At 41.5% G+C, this 17,196-nt stretch overlaps 1 protein-coding gene across 1 annotated transcript in view; it reads right to left on the bottom strand.

Annotated features, from left to right (window-relative positions):
- The window catches only part of LOC146616397 (TSC22 domain family protein 1-like), a 39,672-nt gene extending 26,947 nt beyond the window's left edge, over positions 1-12,725 (bottom strand). Inside the window, exon 1 of the mRNA XM_085373878.1 lies at positions 9,448-12,725. Within this exon, the coding sequence (XP_085230004.1) occupies positions 9,448-12,065 (2,618 nt within the window). The 5' untranslated portion in view covers positions 12,066-12,725. The remainder of the gene's footprint in view (positions 1-9,447) is intronic.
- Positions 12,726-17,196: the final 4,471 nt, after the last annotated feature.

Below are 17,196 nucleotides of genomic sequence, written 5' to 3'. Positions count from 1 at the left end.
AATTCACCCAACTGCAAGCACCTACCAGAAGTAGATACATGCCAATCTGGGTTTTAGGATTTACTCCTGTGACTCTGGGTTTTGTATTTCTTTTAAAAAGAAAAAAAAAAGCGGATAAATCTAACATCAAAGTAGCAACAGGGAGGAAAACCAAAAACATACATATCACCTGTGGATCTTTATTTAGTAAATGCCTTTGCTTACAGACTGCCTGATTGCTTATGCTTCAAAAGTAGGGAACATATTTTCTCAAACTGTTACATCTGTAAACTTACACAAGTCAAAAGTAAAGTTAGAATTATAGTGTCAGTGGCAAATATTAGTGCTAAGGAGTGTATTGACTGTTGAGCCTCCTCACTCACAGTTCTAACTATATGAATACATAAACATTAATTTAAAAGTTAATGATCCACAGCTATCTGTCACACAGGACATAAAACTTTTTGAAACAAACAATTATCTGCACATTATTAAAATTTATACCACTGAACAGCATGTTGGACATAATAATAGCTAGACAGGCAGCATAGCAGCCTGTTAACAGCATTCAACATTCAAGACCAGTGAAGGCAAATGGAGGATAAAGAAAAGAGACTAGAGGTACCAAAATAACTTGTGACCAAAAGAGGAGCTGCATCTGCAGTTTGTCTTGTTCTCAGTTCAAAGAAGGCCCGTCTCATTTTGGGTTGTTTTGTCTATCACTGTGCTCTCACTGGGGGTCAACTCGTCCCACAGGTGAGGAAACGACGATGTGTTACACAAGGCTTACAGGTGATTTTCCTCACCACAGGTTAGTTTTTACAGCAAACTTTAAATCCAAGTGGCCTCATTCACATTAAGCAGTCCGACTTTTAACGTCTTACTGATAATCCTTGTAACTGGTCCCAATTATGTTTCTGATAGCGTCACTCCTCACCTTGGACAACTAATAACCAAACCACAGCAACCTTCTCACAAACAAGGAATTTATCAGTTTCAAAATGGATCAAAAGCCTAGATCAGTTTTGCTTTGTACAAACTAGAAATATTGTAAAGGTCAAACCAATTCTTTAGAACAATATAACTGAAAACCTCTTTCATTAGATATAAAAGCCTAAGCCCCAGACCTGTCAGATCAGAGAATCAATTACTGTTACAGGTTTCATCCAGGCTTAAAACAAAGGGCAAAATGTGCCTTTATTGTTTTAGCCAGACCACTGTGGAACAAACCTCCTCTTATAAGATTAGCAAACTTAGCTGCTTAACAGAGCTAGGGTCCCAGCGGCAGAGGGCGCTGCGAGGGGTCTAGGCATCTCCCTGGCCACCATCTCCACCTTATCCAGGGGGACACCAAGACATCCCCAAGCTACCAAGAGACAATCTCTCCAGAGGGTCCTAGGTCTTAGCCTCTTTCCACTAGGACATGCCTGAAACACCTCACCTAGGAGGTGTCTAAGAGATGTCCAGGAGGCTCTCTAATCAGATACTCGAACCCCTTAACTGGCTCCTTTCAATGTGGAGTAGCAGCATCCGTACTTCGACTTTTGCCTCATCTCTAAGGAAGAGTCCAGCCACCTTTCAGAGGAAGCTCATTTCCATCGCCTGCTTCCACAATCCCATTTTTCCTCAACCAAAGCTCATGGTCATAGATGCAGGTAGGAATGTTGATCGACTGTTAAGTTTTAGAAACACCTTAAATTTTTACTTTTTCCTTTCCTTACTCATTGCTTGGACATTTTATTTTTGATTAATTTGATATATTTTGGACCGTTTTTTTATCTTCTTCTTTTTCTAAAATATAGACTTATTTAAATTAGCACTGATTTAGCAAGATGCTATAGAAAAAGTTTTTGCATTATTCTTAGTATTACAGGCAGCCTGTTAAGGACAACTCTATGGCCCTTTGAAAAATACTGTTAACAAAGCCAAAGAGCCATTATTTATGGTTTTGGTTGTCTGGTGGTATTTTTGTCCACTTATAAAAGCACTTTCATGCCACTATAAGTCATACACTCATGACAGGGGGGAAAAAAGTGTGACTCTAAACCTAAATAAGCATTTGCTTAAATAAAAACTTCATTAGCAATACAATGTGAAACCACCAGAACCTTAAAAAAAAAAAAAAAAAAAAAAAGACCATAATTACAAACTTTTGATCACATGTTCCCTTACTGCCATATTTACATCAATTTCAGTCCAATCGTATTCAAGTATTCAAGCTATAATCACTGTTGGTACCAAGTTTTTGTAATTATTATGAATTACACTGTATTACCCCACTATATCCTTGTTATTATCAGGCTGTAATACACAGTGAAAATATCACTCAAATCTGAAAAATCCACACAGGGGCCAAAACCTGGGCAGGTATCACATTTTTTTGAGCAGTTAGAACAATCTCCGTGACAAAGTCCGTCACAACAAATGGCCCAAAACTGCTGTAACGTTCAGCCGTGCTCTCTTTATATAGCACTAAAGTGTTTCACTACAAGTAAACAGCAATTGTTGTGTGTTATGCTACTGACACCTCCCTCAATCCTACCACACATACAGACCGAGCCAGAGAGCACCAGAAAACAACAGAGCAACAACATGCTGTGTATGAGCAACAGAGGCAGCGAGAGGGAGGTCTCGCTGAGTATTTACTATCACTTTTTAACCGGGAGGTGAAAGTATGAATGGCAGAAGGAAACTGAACACTAAGATTGTTCAGGGGGGACCAGAAGTTAGCAGAAACCCTCTCAGCGCAGTTTACTGTCTTAGTCTTCTGCTTTGCTGGTGTTCTCTGCTCAGATGCGTCATTGATTTTGTTTGTGTCTGCCCCGTTCTTGCTGATGGTTTGTTTTTTCATCAATAAACAGGACTGTTTCACTTAAGAGTGTGGTGGGAAAACTAATGGCCTGTAATGGATTGTGTTTTTAGTGTGCCTTTCATCTGAGAAAACTGCCCTCCCAACCTGAACATGCTCACACGGGGACAATAGGCTAACCTTCGTGACAAACAGCTCCATCTATTATTATTTTGTTTCCTCATTATAGAGAAAAAAGTTACACTGCTGCCTAATTCCACAGTGGGTGCATTATTATAGAGTGGACTGAGTTTGTTGGGCCATAATAAATTTAACAAAAGATAATTCTTGCTCGCTAAAGCTAGTTAAATATTAACTAGCTTTAGCTTATATATTTACATTCTTGCTAGCCAAAGCTAGCAAGAATGTAAATATATAAGTTACCTCACACGCTGGATTCATAAGAGGTCTCATTTTTCCCCCTCTTCAATCCAAAACTTTTCATACCTCCAGCAAATATCTTTTCATAGCCCAAATATCACAAGTGTTGCTATCAACAAAATAAAACGAATCCCTACTACTCCATTTAAATAAATAAACCAAGCATGTGGAATAAAATCAGAATTTGCAGAATCTCCAAAGACGTCACCACAAAATTAAGGATGCGCTGACAGTGAAATTCAGTGAACATACTGAAGCCAACTGCCAACACAAAGAAGAATCTTTAAAGAGAAAGACATGCTTTCTCTATGCTTTGCATTATCTGAACATGTAGGTAGAAAAATAATGTTGCAGATAAACATCAACTGAACCAACTGTCGCATTCTTGTAATTTTGGGAAAGTTTTAAGGTTTCAAAATAGGACTTAAGAAAATAACAGGTGGCATCGCAGCAGCTATGTCCATCTTTAAACACTGCAAGGATCTAGTGAATAGATAGACATGAATGAAAAGTCCCAACCCTAATGACGTCACTCTTCTTACATTTGACTTGCTGGGAAACTTATTGCAACATTACTATAACATGTGATGATTATCATCATCATCATCATCATCATCATCATCATCATCTGCCCGTTAGCTAGACGCAACATGTATTAGTGTGTATATACATTAAAAAAAACAAACAAAACAAACCCTGCATTCTCAATGAGAAAGTAGAAATATTAAAATAAATAAATAAAATAAAAAACTAGCACTAGTGTGTGTGTGTGTGTGTGTGTCTTTTTTTTGTGCTTCTCCTGTGTTATAGTGTCACACTAATTTGTCTCTTCTGCTTTGTTCACTGTTAGCATAACAGAGAAGCAGACAGGTTAAGTGAAGATTAACACTACTCCACTTGACATACACTTGTGTACATCATTACCGTAAGTGCAATGAAAGCTTCCCCACAGATGTTAATCATTCTAAAACCAAAAGAGACATTGACCTTAACGTTTGACATTATAACAATCCCTAAAGCTTTGCAGCCTTGGCAGGGAACCTAATACAGACCCAAGTATTAGTCCCCCACCAACTTTATGTTACAGGACAAAATTTCACCCATATTCACTGCCTGAGAGAAAAAGCACCTTTCTAGACAATGAGGGCCAAACTTGGCACTTCTAGATTCTCAAAACATTCTGGCCTGGCTGGTAGAATATGTAGGTTGCATATGCCAAACTACACAGACAGGGGTACCTCTATCACAAATTCTAGCTAACAGAGACTGGTACAATTGACCATAAAATAATCTCTGTCTTCAAGAAATATAACTTGCCTTTTCATTTTGATGGTTGCATCCACAGACGCGCAGAGATATGGGGCAATTGAGAGGGAAAAAGAGGCAGACATGTCGAGAGCAAGTTGATCAAAGCAAGTCAATAAACTGTATATCCAGGCATTGATGGGATTCTCATTTCCCAGTGGGTCCTTTAGTGAAATTACAAGCAATACTGCTGAGGTGAGACAAAGGCACAAGAGGAATGCCAATAATAGTTAATAAACTGACCATTTTAATCTCAAAAAAGCAAGAAAACAAATAAAAAGGAGGCTCAAGTAGAGCAAAGTGTAATTGATGAATTGCCTCATTAAAGCTAAAACAAAATCAACAAAAAAAATTGTGTTACAGTGGTGTGAAAAAGTGATTGCCTGCCAGAAAACATCTTGATTATCGCCAAGACTTGGGAAAATAACTCTGGACTGACAAGACAAAAGTTGAACTTTTTGGAAGGTGTGTGTACCATTATATCTGGCATAAAAGTAAGAGCATTTCAGAAAAGGAACATCATATCAACAGTAAACTATGGTGGTGGTAGTGTGATGGTCTGGGGCTGTTTTGCCACCTCAGGACCTGTAAGACTTGCTGTAGTCTGCTGTCTACAAAAACATCCCGAAGGACAATGTCTGGCCATGTGTTCGTGACCTCAAGCTGAAGCGCACTTGTTTTCTGCAGCAGGACAAAGATCCAAAACAAACCAAGTCCAACTCTGAATGGTTTAAAAAATAAAATAAAGACTTTGGAAAATCTTGAGATGCTGTGGCATGACCTTAAAAAGGCATTTCATGCTCAAAAACTCTCCAATGTGGCTGAATTACAACAATTCTGCAAAAATTCTCTACAGCACTGTAAAAAACTCATTGACACTTATCACAAACACCTAATTGCAGTTGTTGCTGCCTAGGGTGGCCCAACCAGTTATTTTTCCACATGAAGGATTGGATTTTTGTTTTCCCCTTAATAATAAACACCTTCATTTAAAAAAAAAACTGCATTTATACTTGTGCTATCTTTGTCTAATATTTCAAACTGTTTGAGGATCTGAAATATTCAAGTGTGATAAACACCCCCCCTCAAAAAAAAAATATAATAATAATAATAATAATAATCATCAGGAAGGGGCTAACACTTTTTCCACACCACTGTATATTCATTTCTGACCAAACTTTTACAGCTTGCCAATCTACAAAACCTCTGGTCACAAGACTCAAATACACACAAATGTGAAGTCTCACCTCACGAAACCACTTCCTCACATACAGGATGAGCCATGAGCGTGGGAGCATGCCAGGTTTTACTTAAAGTTCTGCACACAGGAACATTTGACATTCTGTTTTTAATCACTATTAGCTGCCAGTAAACCCCAGCAGTGGCATCCTCACACTCACTCACACACCTCATTAATAACTCGCAGGACAGACTCAGGATATGTACAACAGACAAGCTCCCTCATTCAAAGAGACACATGCAGACAGATGAACTGGCACTCTGAGGACACCTAACTGTTAGCTTTGGCTCCGGAGGGGTTCGTGAGGACAGGGTCATCCCACATAACAAAAACTGAAAATTTGGTCATCAACAGTCACAGAGAAGACCACAGGAACTGTCCAACCCTAAATACAGCTCACAGATTCCCTGTTCACAACATACTTGTACACATATTTCTACCAGACAGAGAAAGCTAAGAAAAAACATCTCAGTGACAGCCTCTGCACAAAATGACCATAATGTTTCAGCAGAAATTTAAAGTTAGAACAGTCATTCCTCTGTTACTGCAACTAACGTTAGGGCAACAATTCAATAACAGTGGGCAGGAACTGTTAGTGACTGTTAAAAACATAAGTGTTTCAAAACTGTGTGTCCAAAACACACAAAAGGGCACGATGCCACAATGTTAAGCCAGACCAATGAGCAAAGCAGTTCCTATGTTATCTGACATGTGGTCAGTTCCTCTTTTGATTGCAGTTTAACAAAGGGCACTTCTGACAGCCCATTTTCCCCCAAATGACCACTGAGACCACATCAAGTGTTTCTTTGTTGTTTAAAACTCAGCATAAATTTGAAATTCTATTTTGAGAATGAAGTTGAAATGCTAAGAATAAGGTCAGCTTCCACACTTACCCTTGTTACCACTCTATTTATGTTCCAAAACAGAACTGAATTTCTTGTTGCCAAAAGACATTTTCAAGTATCATGTCACTAATTAATCTGCATAAGGCCTTTTGTAGAGGCTCTATATCTTGGGGCAACCTTTCTCAAAAGTCCAGCTAAGATATCTAGCTCCTGTAATACTGACCATGCAACCATTTTTCTTTAGGTGGAGAGCCGTGTTGCACTGGTGGCAAGGCTGCTCAATCATTGTGGTCATTATTGTAATCTTGATTATTCAATAATTTAAAAACCATGCAGTTGATCACAACTGCTGTTCATTTTTTGTCTTGGTAATAAGTGATGCTTTTAAATTAAGTTTTATTTTAACCCAAGAGGGTTGTCATTTAACATAACTTTACATAGCAGTTTTGTAATTAATAGATTAATTTACTGTGTTTTGTCTGCACAAGTCCAAATATAGAATCACAAGGGAAATACCTTTCTTGAAGTATGCCTGTTATGCAGTCACGGAAGTGCATTACTTTTGTCAGTGAACATGAAAGAGAGGCAGAGATATCAGTAATACAAAAAAAAAAAAAAAAATCTCAGGTTCACAATTATTTGTGAACAAATAATTGCTTAGATGATTAAAAGCTGCTGCCTTCAGTAATTTGCAGCAGAAATACTATAAATTAAAAAACAATAATCATTGGATTTCGAAATTACTTTTGCATTCATTTTCACACCACCACTTTTGAGCTTTTAGGGAGGAGCCATGAAAACGAAACTATGTGGGGGAAAAGAAATACTGCAACGTTTTCATTGGTGTACAAGTGAAAAGATTATCATCAGTTGCCTGTAACTGCCTCAGTCACCAGGTCTCACCTTGTAGCTACCATGAAGGCCTCTTGAGCTGTGCGAGGTAGCTAAGCTGATGCATGGGCTTCTTTGTGGCAGCTACTCTTGTTACACAGGCTTTAAAGTCAAAAATACCTGTTAGCCCAGGTCTGAAACTCTCTCAGACCTCATGTCTCCTACCAAGCTCATATCTTTTATTCTTTTTCCCCCCTATCAATTTTTTTTTTCTTCCTATCTTCAAGGAAACTTGCTGTAAAAAGTCTGTTTTCTGTAACTGTACAGTGTTGAAATTACTGACAATAACAAGCAGCATGTTAAATAACTGAGCTTAACCAACAATTCGGATTATTATTTTGCCATAATCATTATTTTGCCATAATCAAAAAGCCTTAAGTTAAACTAATTTCTCATGTTGCATTAATGTACAGTGCCGGTTATCTGTTGGGTTAAAGTTGTTGCCAAGTTACCTGTCGAATGTCGGGCCCAGCGTCCTGGACCCACTCTTTGTCTCACTTTAGTTGTAAAGAAGCACAATGTTAGACAGGGCAGGTAACAGCCCTGCAAACCAGCACAGTTCTGTTTTATTTTCATCTGCCAAATGTAGGCCGCATCAAAGTAAACTCGCTTAAAACCACCTGACCGGAGACATGTTTATTTACACTATGCACAGGTGTTTGCAAGCACAGAAGGTAGCTCGTCCTAGCACTGTTAATGTTAGCCACACAAGCCACTGTATGGTGCAGACTGACTAGTCTAAAAGTAAGAAAACAGAGTCAAAATATTACCACTACCACTGATAGCAGGTAAACTAGACAGAATGAGTATAATTCACAGAGATAATCTGTAAGCAGGGCTTTGGTATGAGTGCTGATTAAAGACAATAATCCACCTGATCCCACATAGATTTCAAATTCCTCAGAGTTAAACATCATGTGATAAAAACAGTCACCCTTTAGTATCTACCCAGCTGACCCATAAAGGCACCCCCCCCCCCTCCAAAAAAAAACAAACTAACATAACTTTCATGTTACCCTCCACATTCCCAGCTGTACCTGGCATCACTTCGCTAAGCGCTGACTGAGACTCAGATATGCTAAACATCCCTAAAGCTATGAGGGCAAAGGTGACAGTAACACCAACATATTCGTAAGACTTCAGATTGTTAGGGGTGACGGAAATGAAAGCAAGTCCCTCGTGCTGCACAGTGATTAAAATTCCTGTCTAACCTCAAAATATGTTCTTAAAACTTCTTGTGAGGAATTTCCAAAGGATTTCAAGTTTGCCAGTAGCAGAGAGAGAGAGGGAAAAGGCTCTTAATGAAATCGATAAGCTTTCACTGAGGAAAAAAGGAGCCATGTGCCTTCATTTTCATGTGAATAAGCAACCTGGCAACTCTTGTTTCTTTCCTAAAGACGAAAGGGCATTTCAAGACTTGCTTTGACTACAACACAAAATTGACAATGGCTGTCAGTTTATTTCATACCTGTCTTATTCTATTGCTTATTAAGTCATCGACAACTGCTACTGTAATTTCTGCTTTTCAACAACAAAATGTGCTGAGAGTCTCTACAGGGAACTGTGCGCCCAGCAGAAAATGTGCCCTGTAAGGCAGACAGCCGGGATTTCAAGCAGGCGGGCGGGTGAGGTAAAATGTTGAATCACTGCAGCCACTTGATAAAGACAAGAAACGTCACATCCAGCTGAGCCCTGCGTTGTATCCCACTGACAGAGGACAGAGAGAGTGCAGCAGCTTGGCCTCTGTCGGCTGGTGATCTAGGATAACAACAACACTTTTCTTCCCTCACAGCTGCAACATTAAACAGTGAACTCATTCAGCTTCAAACAGACTTAAAATGCTGAGTACCATCACACAAAACTCTTTTTTTTAATACAAAACAAAAAGAAAGCCATAAACCGTTTGCAGATAATCAAACAAATATAAGTGAGAAAAGTATAAAAATGAAGTCTCTTACCCATCCTCTTCTCCATCTACAGTCTTGAGACCAGCTGGTGCTGTTAAGGCACTGGCGGTGGCAGCGTTGCCCTCAGTTTCCTGACCATGGCCAGTGTTGGATCCAGTCTCTCCCCCAGACAGCTTGGGCAACCCCAACAAACCCGACTGATGCTGGAGGAGCAGCCGCTGGGCATCTTGCAGCTGAGTGGTGGTGAAGCTCGGCAGACTGGCATACAGGGCGCTGGCCTGTGCAGCGTGAGCCAGGGCCTGGGCACTGCTGTGGTCATGGGTCAAGCTCACAGAAGACGGCTGGCTATGGGGAACTCCCTGCGGGGGCATCCGAGCAGTATTCCCAGTGTTGTGAGATTGGGGTTGGGCCTGGGCCTGGTGATCGCTCTGAGGGTTGGGGGGAGGCACACTTGGTGCAGACGCCTGGCTCTGATGGGCCGCTGTTGGCAGCTGGGTGCTCAGCCCTTGGTTTTGGATTTGTGTTGGGAGTGACTGCGGCTTTTGCTGCTGGCAATCCAAATGGCCTGGATGGCTCTGAGGCTGCTGGCCAACACCAGCTACCCCGACATGAGAGGACATACTAGAGGTGGTAGACTGAAGAGAGTGGGGCTGCTGAGGACCTCCCATCATATGGCAGGCTCCGTTAGCCATCCCAGCAGATGTGGCTCCAGCTTGGTTGGACAAAGGCTGGGAAGCAGCAGCAGAATGAGGGATGCTTTGCTGCAGCTGTGTGTACTCAGGTGGCCTCATCGACATCGTGTGTGCTTGGGGGGCAGCAGCTGGCTGTTGTGGTAGGGTGGCATAACCCATCTTCTGCTGCTGAACACCTACTGGGGGTTGATTAGCAACTGCCTGGGCATAAGTGAGCTGCTGCTGGGACACAGCAGTGAGTCCCATGGTGGTCTGGTGGCTCGGCATGGATGGAGGCTGATGAACGTTTGTAGGTGCCGAGGGGGCCGCAATAGTTTTATCATGCTGTTGGGGTTGGGTGTGAGATACCCCCATGCTTAAACCGCTGGGGAGGATTCCTTGAAAGCCCTGAGGAGGGGAGTTGTAATCCTGTGCATGCTGTGGTCCACCAACATCTCCACTGCACACATTCTCGACATAATGGCTCAATGTACTCATAGTACTACTCACAGAACTCCCACTTGTGCTTTCTCTCTCCGACCCCCCAGCAAAGCTCTCAGAGACAAACTGTCGTATGCTGTGGGACCCAGGATCAGAAGAAGAAGTGGGGGCAGGAGCTGGGGTGTCCTTATCATAGAAATCAGTGCAAGTCCATCTGCCCTTTTTGAAGGGCTCAGAGTTAGAGTCCAGCTTCACCACTCTAAAGCGAGAGCTTGTGGTGGTGGCCACCACAGGGGCCGCAGGAGCAGTTGATACAGGAGCTGTGGTTGCAGCTGTAGCAGTTGCACTCACAGGCTGCTGCACAGCTGATCCAACTCTTCCATGGAGCCCGCTGGGGAGCCCTACGCCTCCAGAGACACTCACAGCAACAGTAGTTGTAGCAGTCATAGCAATGTTGGAGTTTAAGTTTTGGTGTTGCTGGATCATGCTAGTGGGGGCCATTAGGTTGCTCCCCGCTGGAGCAGCAGCACTTTCTCCTCCTCCACTCCCTCCACTGCTGCTCATCACATTGAGAGGATAGCCGCCACTGCTAGTGCTAGCACTCGTGCTGATCCCCCCTCTCACAGGCACGTTGGCAGAGCTCAACATATTCACATTACTAACATTGCTGGTCTGGGGATTAACTATGCTAACTGTATTGCCAGCAGCAGAGCTGTGCATTCCAGGGATAGATCCCGGGACTGCAGTCCCCGTAGGCTGAGTGGGGATACTTGAAGGAGCAGCCTGGGAAACTCTCTCTTGAGGGCCGCCCATATTAGAAGGCATTTTCTGGGTGACACAAGGTAAAGCTCCAGAGGTGAGACCAGACGCGGTGATCCCGGAGCCAGAGGACAGAGGGTAGACCTGGGCATGGTTAGGATGTGGAGGATGTTGATGGTGTACAGTCCCATTCACCATGGCTCCACCGTGTTGCTTCTGTGCCTGGTTCAAGGTGTGGGGGTGTGAAGGCTGATTTGGAGAGACTGCTCCAGGGGTCTCCGCCTCATGGAAATTATTCAACGTCTCCTCTGAGGAGCTTCTCTCTGCTCCAACTACATCATTAGCTCGGGAGAGGGACACATCCAGAATCTCAGAAGACGACAGATCCTCAGTATGGGACTCATCCAGGTCGTCGTAGCTCTCAGTATCCTCTGCAATGCTGTTATTGGTACTAACAGATACCTGTGCTGGAGTCACACTTGTGATCTGGAAACCACTCTTCTTTTTTATCTGAGCTCCAGTGGACTGTGTGGGCTGGGGCTGGGAGAGCAGATTTAGGCTGTGGGGGGGAGGAGGATGATGGGGACCCGGGGAGGATGAGCCAGCAGGAGGTTGAATCAACAGGGAGGGCGGGTAGTCATCGCCTGGTACGTGGCTGTTATTAACCACCGGGTTAGCTGATGTTGACAGCCCGGGGCCGCTCCCGCTACCAGTGTTGCTCCCCCTTCTGTGAAAGACAGCCTGGTGCGCCATCTTTCTAACACTGCCAGAGTCTCCTGCAGGGTCCGGATGATGCATTTCGAGAAGATCCGGGTGGTAGTTGGTCTCTGACAGTATGCAATAAGGCTGCAGCTCGTTAAAGGCGCCGTTTTGACAAAACTACGCTCAACAGACAAACGACCAAAAAAATTATCTAGAAAAAAAACAATAGATATTTCAACGAAGTGCGCAGATATGAGGCAAAAGTTGTGCCGATATTTACACCCTTGTCTTCTTTCACTCGCTTCGGCGTTATCCTAGCGAGGCAAAAGAAGCTAGTGACCGCTAGCGTCAGCTGATGCCAGTTCGCCGGTTAACTACCAGAGCTGTCCGTCTGCGCCTTTATTAAACACAAGCTAACATTTCTGTATGTTTTGTTGAAGAGAAAAAGACGCCACGCTGCAATGAACACAAAAAGCGGGCAAAAAGCTGCTGAGTAAGTTAGCGTTATATTAAAAGCTAGCTAGCTGCCACTCTCCATCACCGGCTAGCTAAACACAAACTCGGCTGTTTAAACTGCTGGGTTTTTGTATTCTTATTCTTTTAACAAGAGGAAACGAAGTGAAAGCGAGCCACCTTTAATCCGCAGTTAGAAGCTTTAAAAGGCGAAACACTTCTAATAAAAGCGCCGTACACGGGTTAAATCCATTCCTCTGGGTCCTCGTTTGGGTTTTGCTGTATCACTGGTCCGCCCCGGCGGTAGCGTCGTTCAGTATGGAGCCTCCCGCACCGCTGCCGTGGTCTGCGCTGTCTGTGACGGGGCCGGAGGGGAGGGGTGCGCAGTAATATGGCGACCGCGCATGGCCGCTGCTGCCAGACATAAAGCAGTCTGGGAGAGGCGGCCACGAGCTCACGTCAATATCCACGAAGCGTGCCGGAAAGTGCCGAGCCCAGCCGCTCCCTCCGAAAACCAGTTTAGGGCCATCACAATAGATTTTGTTGGTCTTTTTGAACCAGAGGAAATCAGTATGGAGTCATTATAGTTTTGTAGTTTCTCATTACTTTAAAAGTTTATTTAATTTTGAGTTTTTTTATTTTTCATTCAGTTTAGTTTCAGTTAGTTTTCAGATCGGATTTTCTTGTTTTGTTTTGTTTTTTAATTCTCTGGAGAGTACAGAGAGTACACGTTTTTACAATAAAAATAACTTTTACAAAGTCTTATAGACATCCAAAGTCTTAATTATAACATAATAACATTTTATACCAAACTAACATATTAAAGTAAGGTAATTTCATTTTTGTTTGTATAGTTTTCCAAGTTCACAAAATTGCTTCAGTTAGGTTTTATTTTGTTTTAGAATCAGAATCAGAGAAACTTTATTAAGCCCAGAAGGAAATTGAGTTGTTGTAGCAGCATACATAAAACAGACGATAAACCATTCTTATAAAAAGTAGAAGTAGCATTACACCAGTGGTACACTGTAACAACCTTAGTCAAAAGACCCAGTATGGCTCACTCTAATATTCTTTGGAGAGTGGAAAAACCTGCAGGAAATACTCCAGTTTTATAAATAAAATGCATTACTGTTTCTGACACAGGGGATGCCAACATAACACAGGAGTGAAAATGGAAGTAAATTTAAACATATTTCTAAATCAAGGGAAGTTTTTTGAATTACAAAAACACAAAATACTCTTGTTTAGTTGAAAAAAAGTATTTAGACCCTTAACTGAAAATCAACATCCACCTTAAGTGATGGATTACATACATGTGGAGGTATAGAGATGTCTAGGAGAGAGGGCAAGGGGCTTTTTCACCAAACTAAATCCTAGAGAGAGAGTGTCTGTGAAGAACGGAGCAGAAGTGTGCTGGTACTAGTTTTCAAGAGCAAGAGTGATGTGAAGAGCTGCTGAGCCATACAATAAAACTATGGAAAAGAGATCAGGAAGTATATTGTGGACTATAATATTTGCAGATGATGTTGTGGTCTTAGTGCGAGCAGGGAGCAGGTGGGAGAGAGTCCAGAGAGGTGGAGGTATGCTCTGGAGAGAAGAGGAATGAAAGTGAGAAAAAGCAAGACAGTATGTGAGTGAGTATTAGTAATACCTGCTATGATGTATCTCTTAGAGATGGTGGAATTAACAAAAAGACTTTTGGGGGAGTATAATAACTCAGTTACCTACATTAATACTAGTTTAAAGAGAGACCGTTGTTAAAAACAAAGGCTTGCAGTTTCAGGCACTAACTTCTAAACAATACAATAATAAACTAAATAATATAAACCTGAATTCTGTGTAATGATTAATTTTATGTCTATGCTAACATACATGGGAAATAATAAGTAATTCCATTGTTAGGTTATCGTGTTCCCCTTTTATTGTACTCATTTAAAGAAAAATGTGATTTATTTTGACAGTGAAAAATACTGAAAAGAAGAGGGAAAATGATGGAGGGTGTAAACATTTGTTGTGGTATGAGCAAAACATCCCCACAGCAGTGTTTGTGAAACAAAGGTAGACAGAGAGCTGCTAGATCCCTCTGCAGACACATGTGTCAACTACACTGAAGGATTATTCTACATGCAGGTGCTGTTTGGGGCCTCTCTCACCCTCACTCTCTCCCTTTTAAACACAGGAGAGAGAGAAAAATGTACACATTTGTTGGTTGGTAATGTTGCCACAGCAGGTCAACGAACTCTGATCTCAAACTCGAGCTTCTCCATTTTCTGTGTTCCGGTGTTTTCTGTTCATCACTGGATATACAGAACCAGTTCTAGCTCTTTTCAATCAGTCTCTTCTTTTCTCTTCTCTTTGCACTGAAATTTTTAAATAATATGTTAAGTTCAATTAATAAAGGCATAGAATTACAGTGCATATGTTTCTTTTGCATGTATTTTGGTTATCAGAAGCATGCTTTAAGGGAAATTGCATTTCTTTCACATCTAACCAGAGGTCAGAGTTCATGATCCACAGAGGTAGATGCTCTAAACATGACGCAGGTTTCAAATAATGAGGTCAGCATATTTGCAAGGAATCCCTGACTGCTCCAAACTCTCAGGTTCAGAGATTTGTTTTTTTTTTCCCCCAATATTTTTCTATTGGATCAGAACGATGTCAAACAGAGTAGATATACCTAATATGGTCATCTAAGGTACACAGCAATAAGCACAGAAGTCAAACCAACCTGCTGTTCAAACCTTCTGTTTGTGTTGAGCAGCCAGTCACAAGGAAGCTGGGTTAAAGCAGTGGCTTTCAGAGCCAAGTCGAATGATGTTGATGCTGAAATGTGGGTTATTTCTTTTTAAAAAAGGGTCATGATTGGGGGAAACAATGGTGTTAAAATTAATGCTGGTGGTTTGAGAACCACTAGATTAACTCAGAATGTAGAAGATAATTGACTGTGAATCATATAAGAGAAAAAATACTGGAAAAAACCAGAATAGGTCCCCATGTAAGAAAAAATAGATGTCTTGTAGAGTTTAAGCAACACTGGCTGTCTGAGCTACTGTGAAATCATACATCATAACGACATCTGTGAGAAAAAAACAAAACAAAACAGGGGAGGTAATGCAAGAAATAGAAAGAGGAGGAGTTGTGGTGGCTCACAGAGAGAAAGGAGAGAGTAATAGTGAAGGAGGAGGGAAGAGAAGAAGAGATTAACTGTCAGGCAAGCAGACAGGCTATACCCATCGATACAAATGATAGAGGACAAGAGGGACAGCAGGAGCCTATTGCAGTGTAAGCGCCTGGTGCTGTCAGCAGCTTTAAATCATCCTGGCACTCCACAAAAAAAAAAAAAAAACCCCAAAAAAACACAGCACTATTGTGCTGTGGCTCTAGCACTAATGAGTAATTTATACTCTGAACTCTGCATTGATTTTCTTTGCCCTGCTATGAAGAAAAGTAATCACTCAAAGGGTTTTCAGAGAAAAAGGAGAAACATGTTTTGTTCTTTATATCCGACTGAAAGACATCCGACTGTTGGATGTGCCCTAAAGCGATTCTTCCTAATTTAATTCAAGAACACCCGGGCAGTTAGGGAAGACGTATCTCGGGCAGAAGGTGAGTTCGCTTATTAAGTTTGAGCAGGCAGTTTGATTCCTCCCCCCTCTCTCTAAGCTGTAATGTAAATGGGGTTAACAAGAAAATTTTATTTTCCAAAGAACAGGTGCTCATAAGAAGTGCAGACAGAACAAAAAAAAGTCCAGGAAGTGGAGCAAGAACACTGCTGGGGATAGAACAAGACTCTCCAACCCTGATAAAAGTTTAGCGTTACGCTGCCTCTATGGTTAAAGAATAAATGAATGTGATTTCACTTGAAGATATATTGCCCTGTTATCCCTGCACCAATCAACAGGACTTCCTGGACTTTGTTATTTAATAGAAACTTCGTCATTTCTGTCCAATGTGGTTGTTGTTACAATGCCAAATTATAAATGAAAGAGGAATAAAAGGTCCAAAAATAACAATGGTAATTCAGCGTTTCTTGATTATGCGGTGCACAGTCAGAGGAACATTAGTGTGATAATGTGTGGACCGCAAAAGCTTTAAAACACTGCATGTTTTCTTTTGGAATGGGGCCATTTAAGTTTATTATGTGATTGTGTTTTCATCAAATCAGAACTGCGTCCACACAAGCTAGGAAATACTTTCAGTGTGCTTGCACACAGCCCAGACCAAACACAGACGTGACTATTATGCGAAAATTAAATTAATTGAGGGATGAAAGGCTCAACATAAACAAAAAGAGCCTTTTGATTAACAAGAGATTTCTGAAAAGTGCACTTCAAAGCACTGAAGCTCTGTGGTGCATTGCACAGTTTTGAGATGATTAAACCCCAAATATTTCCATCTTCTGATCATCACAATCTTTCAGAACTGGGAAATATTTTACTTTGTCCTTGTAACTCTGCAAAATACAAACAAACCTTTTAAAAAAAGCTTATTCTTTTACAAATAAAGTTTTGATAACCTAATTTATTTGTGAGTACATCTGCATTCTGCTGCACGTTTCCAAAATGTGCGATGCTAGATAGTAGTTACCTCAGTTATCTTGTTTAACCAACTGTAGCAGCAGGTAATGATTATTCTGCTCTGAATCTAGTCTTTGTTGCTTGTCGAAGTATCCTGGTGGAGCTTTAATGATAAGGTAGCAGATCTTTCAGACACGAGTGGCACTGATGGTGGAATAACTGAGCTAAAATGCTTGAATGCCCGGTGATGAGAACCA

Source organism: Diplotaxodon limnothrissa, linkage group LG16 (genome assembly GCF_057381915.1).
Source record: "Diplotaxodon limnothrissa isolate DT_005_m linkage group LG16, D_limnothrissa_male_GT1.1, whole genome shotgun sequence".
Classification (NCBI taxonomy): domain Eukaryota; kingdom Metazoa; phylum Chordata; class Actinopteri; order Cichliformes; family Cichlidae; genus Diplotaxodon; species Diplotaxodon limnothrissa.
Note: the sequence above shows the minus strand (reverse complement) of the source record. Positions and strands in the feature narration are given on the sequence as shown.